The sequence below is a fragment of the Pongo pygmaeus genome, chromosome 10, assembly GCF_028885625.2.
Source record: "Pongo pygmaeus isolate AG05252 chromosome 10, NHGRI_mPonPyg2-v2.0_pri, whole genome shotgun sequence".
In the NCBI taxonomy this organism is placed as follows: Eukaryota; Metazoa; Chordata; class Mammalia; order Primates; family Hominidae; genus Pongo; species Pongo pygmaeus.
The window spans coordinates 122,042,457-122,055,236 of record NC_072383.2 but is presented as its reverse complement, the minus strand read 5'-3'; the positions used below and the strand labels follow the sequence as shown (position 1 = coordinate 122,055,236).

The 12,780-nt window shown below is 43.3% G+C and overlaps 1 protein-coding gene across 8 annotated transcripts in view; it reads left to right on the top strand.

The window, feature by feature from the left end:
- The window catches only part of SBNO1 (strawberry notch homolog 1), a 74,288-nt gene extending 61,897 nt beyond the window's left edge, over positions 1-12,391 (top strand). For 7 of the 8 annotated variants that reach the window (XM_063647182.1, XM_063647179.1, XM_063647180.1 and 4 more), the window contains 3 exons: positions 3,319-3,512; positions 5,480-7,072; positions 12,100-12,391. In XM_063647182.1, the coding sequence (XP_063503252.1) occupies positions 3,319-3,512; positions 5,480-5,622 (337 nt within the window). In that variant the 3' untranslated portion in view covers positions 5,623-7,072; positions 12,100-12,391. Of the gene's footprint in view, positions 1-3,318; positions 3,513-5,479; positions 7,073-7,905 lie in introns of all 8 variants that reach the window. The other variant, XM_063647178.1, reaches the window with a different exon arrangement.
- Positions 12,392-12,780: the final 389 nt, after the last annotated feature.

Below are 12,780 nucleotides of genomic sequence, written 5' to 3'. Positions count from 1 at the left end.
AGATGTAAATGAATTTTAGCTTGAGGGGCTTTTTGTTTGTTTTGATTGTTTGGGCTGTTCTGCAGGTAGGTAAGTTGGCTTTGATGTGAGTAGTGCTTTTGGTTTTCATTATGAGAGTAAATTAGTGCCACTGAAAATTAGAAAAAATCTGTAAGATAAAATGTTTTAAAAGGTAGGCCGGCTAGGCGCCATTGGCTTGCTGGTAGTCCCAGCACTTTGAGAGGTCGAGATGGATCACATGAGGCCAGGAATTCAAGACCAGCCTGGCCAACATGGTGAAACCACGTCTCTACTAAAAATACAAAAATTAGCAGGGCATGGTGGCAAGACGCCTGTAATCCCAGCTACTTGGGAGGCTGAGGCATGAGAATCGCTTGAGCCTGTGAGGCAGAAGTTACAGTGAGCTGAGATAGTGGCACTGCACCCCTGCCTGGATGACAGGGAGACTCGGTCTCAAAAAAAAAAACAAATTTAAGTTAACCTACTAACTTTTTTTTTTTTTTTTTTTTTTTTTTTTTTTTTTTTGAGATGTCCTTGCTCTGTCACCCAGGCTGGAGTGCAGTGGCACGATCTCGGCTCACTGCAACCTCCATCTCCCAGGTTCAAGCAGTTCTCCTGCCTCAGCCTCCAGAGTAGCTGGACTACAGGTGCCTGCCACCATGCCCAGCTAATTTTTGTATTTTTAGTAGAGACAGGGTTTTACCATGTTGGCCAAGCTGGTCTCGAACTCCTGACTTTGTGATCCGCCCACTGCGGCCTCCCAAAGTGCTGGGATTACAGGCATAAGCCACCGCGCCTTGCCCCTACAAACGTTTTTTGTTTTTTGTTTGGTTTTTTTTTTGAGATGGAGTCTCGCTTTGTCTCCCAGGCTGGAGTACAGTGGTGTGATCTCGGCTCACTGCAAGCTCCACCTCCCAGGTTCACGCCATTCTTCTGCCTCAGCCTCCTGAGTAGCTGGGACTATAGGCACCCGCCACCATGCCCGACTAATTTTTTGTATTTTTAGTAGAGATGGGGTTTCCCCGTGTTAGCCAGGATGGTCTTGATCTCCTGACCTCGTGATCCGCCCGCCTCTGCCTCCCAGAATGCTGGGATTACAGGCGTGAGCCACTGCGCCTGGCCTAAACATTTTCTAAAACATTTCCTCTGGGGACAGTGCAGTGGCTCCTAGCACTTTGGGAGATCAAGAAGAGAGGATTGCTTGAGGCCAGGAGTTTGAGACCAATTTTCTCAACACGAGACTCCATTTCTACAAAAAATTAACTTAAAAAACAACAAACATTTGCTTTGAGTTATAGCAAGAAAAGTGTCCTATATACCTACATTTGATACTGTGTATTAGATTCGTCTTGAGTTAGTACTAACCAGAAGGGCATCTTTATTGATGAATATTCTGAAGATAATTTTAACCAGAAAACATTGGTGATATTTCTCCTTTTTCTCATTTCTTCTTAAATTTACATGTAGCCTCTCCCTCCCCTCCCACCCCTTTCCATCTCTCTAGATTGCTGAGTCCTTCCCGCTAATGTGATTTAGAACCAGTGTATCAGTAGTTTCATAACATAGAAATAACTGGCAGGATCTTCCCCCCTCCCTTCTTTTCTTTTCACAGGTATTGCTTGTTTTTTCATGGCAGGAACTCTCAGGATCTTTTTTTCTTTTTTAAACAGAGGGCTTGAGTGCAATGGCACCGTCTTGGCTCACTGCAACTTCTGCCTCCCAGGTTCAAGCAATTCTCGTGCCTCAACCACCTGAGTAGCTGGGATTACAGGCATGGGCCATCACACCTGGCTTTGTTTTTTTTTTTTTTTTTTTGAAGACAGGGTCTCGCTGTGTCGCCCATGCCAGAGTGTAGTGGCCCAATCTTGGCTCACTGCAAGCTCCGCCTCCAAGGTTTACGCCATTCTCCTGCCTCAGCCTCCCGAGTAGCTGGGACTACAGGTGCCCGCCACCACACCTTGCAAATTTTTTTGTATTTTTAGTAGAGACGGGGTTTCACCATGTTAGTCAGGATGGTCTGGATCTCCTGACCTCGTGATCCGCCTGCCTCAGCCTCCCAAAGTGCTGAGATTACAGGCGTGAGCCATTGTGCCTGGCCAGTTTTTTGTTTTGTTTTGAGACGGAGTCTTGCTCTGTTGCCCAGGCTGGAGTGCAGTGGCACGATCTCAGCTCACTGCAAGCTCTGCCTCCTGGGTTCACGCCATTCTCCTGCCTCAGCTTCCCGAGTAGCTGGGACTACAGGTGCCTGCCACCACTCCTGGCTAATTTTTTGTATTTTTAATAGAGACAGGGTTTCACCGTGTTAGCCAGGATGGTCTTGATCTCCTGACCTTGTGATCTGCCTGCCTTGTCCTCCCAAAGTGCTGGGATTACAGGCGCGAGCCACCGCGCCCAGCCCACACCCGGCTAATTTTTGTATTTTCAGTAGAAATGGGGTTTCTGCATGTTGGCCAGGCTGGTCTCAAACTCCTGGCCTCAAGCTATCTGCATGCCTCAGCCTCCCAAAGTGCTGGGGTTACAGGCATGAGCCACCATACCTAATTATTTTAAACTTTTTGTAGAGATAGAGCCTGGCCATGTTGCATAGGCTGGTCACAAACTCCTGAACTCAAACAATACTCCCTCCTCAGCCTCCCAAAGAGCTGTGATTACAGGCATGAGCCACCATGCCCGGCTAGCAAGATCATTTTATAAACTAGCAATACTGCAATGAAATAATGGATATTAAAATGACTAAAATGCTTCAACAGATAGCAAACACAATAAATTCAACCCTTTTTATAGGGAGGCAGGCCACTGAAAAAATTGTGGTTTTAAAAATCAGTCTGATACCTTAAATTGGAAATGATAACCCAATGGGCCAACAGAATTATAGTCTAAGAAATAGTAAAGGCAAATACTGCTAAAACATTGTTTATTTGAAATTTGAGGCCAGGAGCAGTGGCTCATGCCTGTAATCCCAGCCCAGCCCTTTGGGAAGCCAAGGGTCACCTGAGGTCAGGAGTTTGAGACCAGCCTGCCCAATATGGCAAAACACCGTCTCTACTAAAAATACAAAAAAAAAAAAAAAAAAAAAAATCCCAGCTACTCGGGAGGCTGAGACAGGAGAATCACTTGACCCTGGGAGGCGGAGGTTGCAATGAGCCAAGATCGCACCACTGCGCTCCAGTCTGGGCAACAAGAGCAAAACTCCATCTCAAAAAAAAAAAAAAAAAAAAAAAAAGAAATTTGAGTTGACCTTGTAAACCTTTTAGGAACATGTGTCTGTGTGCATATATAGACACTCACATATATGTATTTCTTTCCCATTTTTCTTAGGCGCGGCAATTGCAAAAAAGCAAGCTTGGGGTTAGTTTGTGAAATAGGTCTTCGTTGCCGTACATATTATGTATTATGTGGTTCAGTGCTGAGTGTCTGGACAAAAGTTGAGGGTGTTCTAGCATCTGTCAGTGGCACAAACGTGAAGATGCAGATCGTGCGGCTAAGAACGGAAGATGGGCAACGGATTGTAGGTGAGTCTAATTTTTGTTTTGGTTTGAGTTGCAGGAAAAAATCAGATCCGACTTTTTTCTCATTGCTAATATCTTAGCTCTATTCCACATGCATCTAACATCTCTTCCAGTAGTGGGTATGGGACCCGTTTTATATTTCTTACAAGGTTGAACAGAAGTTAAGCCTTCAAACAGACATTGTTGGTTCTGGTTGAAGTTATGATATGGTCATCTCTTTGATGCTGCTCTCAGCTGCTCTTGCTGTCCTTCTCTACTCTTGGTGGCTGTGCAGGCTCCCTGGTGTAAGGACGGTTCAGCCTCTTGCCCAGGAGTTCTCCATTGAGCTAGCTTAAGACTCTGGAACTCAAAGCTACTGTGCACAGAGAATGGCTTGGTGTCCTGCAGGGAGCAAGAGCAGACTAGGCCAGCTGTTCTCACCGCGTGCTCAACTACAGGTGTCCAGGAAGCAGGCCAGCAACTGGACTCTGTTTGCTTATCTTGGTTTCGCTTACAGCAGCCTTCCTGTACCACGGACTGCATATCGGCAGTTCATGAGCCAAAGTCAGTCTATGGAATTTTTTTTTAATTTTTTTTTTTTTTTTGGACACTTGAGTATTTTGGGATGTTGTAGGTTTTCATTTGAATTTATTATTATTATTATTTTTTTTTTTTTGAGACTGAGTCTCACTGTGTCACCCAGGCTGGAGTGCGGTGATGTGCTCCCGGCTCACTGCAACCTCCGCCTCCCGAGTAACTGGGATTACAGGCATGCACCACCACACCTGGCTAATTATTATATTTTTTTAGTAGAGATGGGTTTTCACCATGTTGGCCAGGCTAGTCTCAAACTCCTGACCTCAAGTAATCCGCCCACCTCGGCTTCCCAAAGTGCTGGGATTATAGGCGTGAGCCACCGAGCCCAGCCTCATTTGAATTAATTGCCAACATTTAAAAATCAAGAGGTTTCATATAAAAGTCTAGATTTCCAGTTTCAAAAGCAGCCCATCAGCTGAGCATGGTAGTTCACCTTGTAATCCCAGCACTTTGGGAGGCTGAGGCAGGAGGATTGCTGGAGCCCAGAAGTTTGAGACCAGCCTAGGCAACACAGTGAGACCTTGTCTCTATTTAAAAAAAAAAAAAAAAAAACAAATAGGGCCGGGCGCGGTGGCTCACGCTTATAATCCCAGCACTTTGGGAGGCCGAGGCAGGTGGATCATGAAGTCAAGAGATCGAGACCATCCCGGCCAACATGGTGAAACCCCGTCTCTACTAAAAATACAAAAATTAGCCAGGCGTGGTGGCAGGTGCCTGTAGTCTCAGCTACTCGGGAGGCTGAGGCAGGAGAATCACTTGAACCCGGGAGGTGGAGGTTGCAATGAGCCAAGATTGTGCCACTGCACTCCAGCCTGGCGACAGAGCAATACTCTGTCTCACAAAAAAGAAAACATATATATATGCATGCAATTTATCTGGAACATTGAGCCTTCAATCCCACATGCAGGACTTAAAGTCCCTTTAACCAGCACCCAGAGAGTATCCTTTCCAGTTTGCTAGTATCTACTCCTCTAAATTAACCTGTTATGGTTGGCATTTGAATTTGCAACTTTTGTTCTGTAGTCTTTTGATGCATTAGTACATGACAAAGATGATATTTGCATGTTTGTGGAGCTTAAAAAGATAATACATAGAATAATAGATATTCTTGACCTCCTGTTAAAAAGAGAATAATAGATATTCTTGATCTCCTATTCCTCCAACAAGATAGCATTACACTAAACACATGCATATGCTTGGATATTTGTGGGAAATGCTGTTGAAGAATCAGACTACATCTCGATGGCCATTTCATTCATTAGGTAGTCGTTTAATTTTTGTGTGAACTTCTTGTTCATTATACTTAATATTATGCCTCATTTGGAATCTGCTGTGAAGCTGTACCGTGTGGTTTTTCTGGTCACAACTTTATAAATTCTTGTTACTAATTACAGGTTTGATCATTCCAGCAAATTGTGTGTCTCCTCTTGTAAATCTCCTATCAACTTCAGACCAGTCTCAACAGCTTGCGGTCCAACAGAAACAGCTATGGCAACAGCATCACCCTCAGAGCATCACCAACTTGAGCAACGCATGAAGAACAGACAGGTTTCAACATGGATGGATCTGAAATGCTGTTGAAGCATATCATTTGCATAAAAATCAGGGACAGTTTCCAAAGAATTATGTTTTTTTTTCAGTTGTGCTCTCTCTAGTTAGTTTTTTTGGGAGTAAGGACAAACCTGGAATAGATAGCAAAACTGAAAATCAGCAGTGCTGATGGTGGTACATATGTCTTTCCTTTAGCTTCTCCCCTGATAATTCCCATCTGCTTTTACTTTGGGTGAGCAGAGGGGGATGTGTGCGTGCGTGTGTGTCAGTCTGTCTGTGAGTGTGTTAAAGGCTACAGACCACAGTTGGTTTAAAATGCTTGGAACTTCCCAAACTGGCTTTACTTTATGTTTATACAGTGCTCAGGGTTAACGCAGTACATCCATGCCATTGCTGTGGGAGGTATCCCCGGATGCATGTGTTTTGAGTCTATAAATATAGAAAATATATATTGGTTTCTTTTTCCAACTTAATAGGTTTATTAAAGCATGAAATGAAAGGTTGCATATCATGCATTCAGGTTATTTTCTAATTTTTGTTCTGACAGTGCATGTCTTTGAAAGCATGCGTAAACAAGATTAACACAGGAGTCGAGTAACAGAGAGAAACATTTGTTAGATGTACAGCATTGGTTATTGCATTTTTATAGTGTTTATACCTGGGTATTGCTTCAAACCCTGCAGACCCCTCCTGCCCCTTCTCCCTGCCCTGGGTTTCTGGTCAAGGTAATGAATACATACATTTTTCTGTGATAACTCTTAAAAGTTAATTTTAATGTATTAATAGTATTCCTAATGTGTGCTGCAGAAATGGCTATAAGCCTCTTAAATTTACATTTTCAACTTAAAGGTAGTTTAGAAGGAAGTACAAATTGGCTTTCATCTTGCAAACAATCGTTTTTTACTTCATTATCTTAATTTGCTTTGTCACTCATAAAAAGGAAACCATACTTGAGTTGTAGACAATGAGGAAACACTTGAGGCTTCTGCTGTATGTTTTTTTGTTACTGTTGTTATTGTTGTTACTCAGTAACTTGAATATTGTTTAATGTGTTTTAAGACATTGTAGAGTTTATCTCAAGCTGTTAAAAATGGTAATGTACAAATGTGAATAGACACTTATCTATATAATATGGGTAAGTTTTGTTTCGCCTATAATAGATGTTTATAAAAACAAGTGAGGGGACAGTTGGTCTTTTTATTTCCTTTTCTTTCTTTTTCTTTTCTTTTTTTTTGCTTACACAGGTTGCACTATTGAAAAATCGAGATTGTATGAACCTGGTAAAAAGCTGCAAGATGCCAAAATCTTGTAGATGTCAAATAAAAAGTTATTATACTAACAAGAAGTGGAGTCTTGTTTAGGCCCTCACTGGTGACCTTCAGAAGTAGTCTGTGATGGGAACTCAGCAGAACTTGTGTGTTGTCTCAGCATTCCAGGTAGCCTTATAGTTTGGCTTAAAACTTATCCCTAAAATTTAAAATGGCATTGAGGGAAAGGGTATGATGATAGTACTTCTGAATGTTTTTTAAGTTAAATTGTTTGTAAACTTGCAGAATTGGGTGAGATGTGTTAAAACTGACAGAAACCTGGCTGAAAGCTTAGGGTGTTCATCCTCTTGTGTGTCCTTTAGCCTGAGTTTGGTTATGTCAAGCTTACTGTAAGTTTTCTTAGGATTTATTTATTCTTGGTGCCTAAAAGAATGAATTGAAAGTACTTTCTGTTCTTTGGCACATTTTGCCCAGCGGATGCAACTTCTATCCTCAGTCCAGTTCATATATCTCAGGCAGTGATCCATTTTGTATCAGCCAGTTTCCCTTGTTAGGGCTGCTAGACCAGCTGGCAGCCAAGAGCAGCACTCTCCCCACCTTCAGCAGAACTTCTCAGCTCATGGTGTGTGTTTTTAAAGCAGTAGGCAGCTTCCATCAGCAATGGAAGTGTCCCCCACTCCAGTGGAGGTGCAGTCGCTGGACCTGAGGAAGAGGGGAAGCATTACAAACCCTCCTGCAGTAAGACAGAACGGCAGAGTTGGGAAGGATCTTCTCTCACAGGCTGTTGGCCCAACTCCTGTTTCTGTGTGTGAGGGCATCTTAGTTTTTTATGGCGTTTTCAAAGCAGCATATGAGGATTCTTAGCATGCAGCTAATTGACAACCCCCATGGCCTATGATGTAATGTTTGCTCTGGACTAGCCATCTTGATAAATAGGAGTGTATGTATCTTAGGTTCTTTGTAGAACAGCTATTTTTTTTTTTTTTTTTTTCATTAAAAAGCCCTCTGAAAACCGTCTCAAAATGGACCTCACAAAGGCAACCAGTGTGAATGGATGGGAGCTGGGGTGTTCCCAGGCTGGTCATGATGTGTGCAGCACCCAGAGAGTTGCACCCACTCCTTCTTCAGGTGGACATCCGACCTTTACACTGTGGTCTTGCAAAAATCAGTGAGTTCAGTTTGGCTGCCCTGTGAAGCTTCAGCATTCGAGGTCCTCTTCTGTTAAAACCCAACTCTTGGCTGGGCGTGGTGGCTCACGCCTGTAATCCCAGCACTTCGGGAGGCCGAGGCAGGTGCATCACTTGAGGCCAGGAGTTCGAGACCAGCCTGGTCAACATGGCAAAACCCCATCTGTACCAAAAAATGCAAAAAATTAGCCGCTGACTTCTGTAAAATAGGTCCATTCATTGCAGGATCTAAATGCCACACCTGAATTCAGAGGCCTTGTTTAACCCCCATGTCCACTTTGCCTCTGCAATGCCTTTTTCTTCTTTTTAGCAATATGGCTCTGAGCACAAAGATTTGGTTGGAAATCATGTTTGTGTTTTCAGAGTTTACAGCGTCAGTTGTACTGAAAACCACTTCCAGAGTCTAAAGCAGCTCAGATGTTATCTCTGGGGGAATCAGTGTTCCTCTCATTTAGCAACCTCCATACCACAAGGTCTCTACCTGTAGTTACTGGGATTATCCAGATACACTATCAATGATACAAATTCATAGAAGTATTAATGCATTTCTTTAAACACAACTTGATTAAGAAGCAAATATGTTAAGCAGTTTTCTTTTTCTGCTGCTAAATTACAGTTAGACACTTCAGTATCTTCTTTTTACATGTGTGTATAAATTAGTAAGAACCTGCATCCAAAGCAATGTAGTAGTGTGTGTATGTATCTATATACATTTATTCTAACTGAGCACTTCAGAAGCCTTTTTGAGTTACAACAATAAATATTTTAGTTTGCTTCATCTGTAGAGGTAAAATTTCTATATTACCAAGCTCCAGAGGAATATGATATTTTACAGGCACAATTTTCTGGCTGTAGCCCCTGGGGCATTCATTTGCTGGCCTCCGTGGGATGCTGTTAGAACAATTGTTAGCCGGCAAGAGAAGAAAGGGTACCAGGACAGCATTTATAATTGTAGAATGAGAGCCTTCTTCCCTCTCCCCTCCACTTTCATTTTAGCATGAGAGAAAAAAACAATAGATTGGAAATGATTGTTGCATCTCACTTCATGAAAGCAGGGGCAGAAGTTCCCCCTGGATCCTTTTCTTGACAAGCAGTAAAGAGGAAGGTCCCCATACACATGTACCTATGTGATACTTGGTAGTTTCTAAGAATGGTGCTGCATAAACGTTGCTGTTAGGCTGGGATCCTATTAATGAACGTTTGATTAGTTCAGGCTTCCCAATGGCAAAGGCAGACACCGTGGAGATGGACATTTACTGACTCCCCTTCTGTGTGGCTTCAGTCTCCCTGGCTAACACCACACCCGTGCGTACTGCGCTTGGCCCACTTTGCTGCAGAAACCTAGCAAGCGTTTCATGTCAGGGCTACAGCTGAGAGCAAAAACTGCAAAAAAAAAAAAAAAAAGTCTCGTTGAATGCCAGTTGTCTGATACAAATGCAGTGTCTTTTAAGTGACAGAAACACACCTAAATACCTGCAACTCAAGCTCGCTAGCATTTTTTTTTTGAGTACTTGAGATAAAATCCAAAACCCATCCTCTAATTTTGTGCTGTATTTATATATATGTACATAAATGTATATATATAGAAACGTCGAGTTCTTCTGGATTCTGAATGTAAATAATTCTTGTAAATTGGGACTCCACCCACCTGTTTCTCCCTTTTCCCTCTTCCCTTCAGCTCTATTTATTCTTTTCTTGAGTTTCCCATATGGGGCATCTTATGACTTTTTTTTTTTTTAAGAAAAGTATGGAAAACTTTTCATTTAGAAAAATATTTGTTCCTGTATTTTAGAATTCAGTTTTGCATCTTTGCTGTAGAATTCTTGTTTTGTGTTAATGTTTTTTACTATGTCTTACTGTGTTTTGCATTTTTATTGTGTGCAATACATTGTACTGGGGGGATGCACTTGAGTGCCGTTTCTGATACTGTCATTGTATGACTGCTGATGCTCATTTATGTTGTTCTTTGGAAGCTATAGTGAGCCTGATGTTTTCACATTTTAAAAAATGCTTCCTGAGACTTCTTTAAGCTCCTCTAACTTCTTCAGTGCATTTGGGATCAAACTTAGCTCTTAGATCAGCAAACCTGACTTGCGTCTACTTTTGCAATTTTTCAGGCCTCTTACCATATTTCTTATCTCTGGCTTCCCACCTGATAGGAAAATCTTGCAGATTTGAAACAGTGGTTTCTGGCCTGCTGCTGCAGCAAATTCCCTATGTTTATTTAAGAAGTTGGGCCTGTACTTTTAACCTACAAATGATGAGTAATTTACTTGCAGTGAACACAGGTAGCCTGCTGCTGTTTATAACCTGTTGAGGATATTTATAGCAGGCAGGAGGCAGGCCTAGTGTGTTACTGACAGGTGACTTTAGAGAATGTACATTGGCCGGGCGCGGTGGCTCACGCCTGTAATCCCAGCACTTTGGGAGGCCGAGGCGGGCGGATCACGAGGTCAGGAGATTGAGACCATCCTGACTAACACGGTGAAACCCTGTCTCTACTAAAAATACAAAAAAAAAAAAATTAGCCGGGCGTGGTGGCAGGTGCCTGTAGTCCCAGCTACTCAGGAGGCTGAGGCAGGAGAATGGCGTGAACCTGGGAGGCGGAGCTTGCAGTGAGCCCAGATTGCGCCACTGCACTCCAGCCTGGGCAACAGACCGAGACTCCGTCTCGAAAAAAAAAAAAAGAGAGAGAATGTACATTAAGGCACAATTGTCCTCCAAAAGAGCCAAGCAACTGCTCTGGAGCCTCCTAGGCTGACTCTGCTGGAGGATGAGACAAGCAGATTCCCATTGCAGCACTGGCCCCTGGGGTCCCCTGAGCGGCTGTGCTCTCCACCCTTGTATTGGTGAGTGGATCTTGACTACATCAGCCGTAAGCCTAGAAGCAGAGCTGGATCGAGGCGTTTTTAATAATTCGAGTTGGGAAGACCCGGGTGGTTCATGAAAATGATGGTATTGAGCACCCGGGAGGCAGACATTGGGTATTTGTTCACAATTTTGCACCTGTAAGAAAATGTTCCTTTATAACTTTCAAGAAGGATTGCCGTGAGCGTCTTTGGGGCCTTTCATTCATGTACAAGTTTCATTCATTACTATTCAACTTGGTAGACTTGGTGAAAATGTAAAAGCATTCTGTATTTGGATCAGTCTTGGGAACTAAATTTGTCATGAATTGGGGCCTGTCACAGATTGCCTCCAGTGTGTATCCTCCACTCAGACCCTCCTTGCTCAGTCTCCCTCTGGCGCCCAGGGGGAAGCCATGCTGTGGTTGGCAGTGCAGCCATCTGGGCTGCTGCAACGTGGCAGGGTGCGGTCCAGCAAGACTGCCCCTTAGTGCAGGGCTAAGCAAGGAAAAGAAGAAGCCCAAAAAAGCGGGTTCTTTTTGATACTTGTAATTCAGGCGTCCTCCAGAGTGAAGGCCACTCTGCAGGCCCCTGGTGAGAACCTGTCTGGCTTTTCCACTGCAGGCCACTAACCAGTACCCTGCCCTTGTGGCCCATTTGTGCCTGGGCAGATGTTTCTGGCCAGCAGACACTGAAGGCCTTTTTGCTATGACAGTATTTATGGCACTGAAGAGGATAAAGAAGCTTGAGCCCTCTTTCTGACTCCCACTTTATGGGGCAGAGAGAGCTTTTTTTTCTACATAGCACATTGCAGTCTCACCGCTATCAGAAAAATATCCTGTTCATGGTTTATACTGAATTTGCAAACTACTGATATGATTTTTCAATAACCACTTGTATCTTCCATCATCCATGAGAGGTGGAAAGAGGTACACTGTATCTCTGCAATAAAACTTTGGCCAGGTTCTACCTCCTCTGAGCAAAGGATACTTTTCTATGTAGGTGTAGATCGTTCTCCTTTACTAACCTGACATGGTGCATCTGGAGACAACATCTGATGGGATCCAAAGACAACTTGAAACAAAGGTGGATGTCAGCTCTTGGTGTGTTTTCATTTCGTTCTCTTTTTTAAATCTCCCTTTTGTTATCGCTCCTGTTGTAGCGTGTCCATCAGTGTGTGAAGGGTGTGCCCTGTTCCAATGATACTGCATTGCTGCATCCAGCCTTTCGTGGGAGCACAGTACCAAGCGTCCGGAATTGATTACCCCAACCATTTTTGATATGTAACTGAAAAATGTGGTCTCATGCAATGAAAATGTACTGGCTGCATTTTAGCAAGTAAAAACCATCAACCGTGAAGCGTAACAAATTCTGTATTTAGTTTTTTTTTGTTGTGGTGGTTTTTGTTTTGTTTTTTGTTTTTGTAAGATTCTAAATAAATTAAATATGAGTCACGGGTTGTGCTTTCTTTGGGCGCTGTCTTCGCAGATCTCATAAACATCTTCATAGTGTCTTTATAAAATGTAAGTGCTGTCACCGTGCCTTTGCAGATGGCACAGGCACTGAGTCAGGGAGCCAGCCAGGGTGGGGCGGTGCCCAGCCCAGGTGCAGTGTGTGGGCCCAGAGTGGGCTGCTGTCTTGGACTGCTGTGGAAGGCGGTGGGAGGGAGAAAGGGCTGGGATGCAAGTGCGAATCTGAGCAACGTTTAGTGCATGGCTTGTCTGGGAGTTTCTCTGTGATGATTTCAGATACTTGGGAAAAGGATGTTCAATTTTTAGCTTGAAATGCGTAAGGGTATTCGATCAAATTTGTAAATAGCGTTAATGTTTAGGGGGGATTTAAC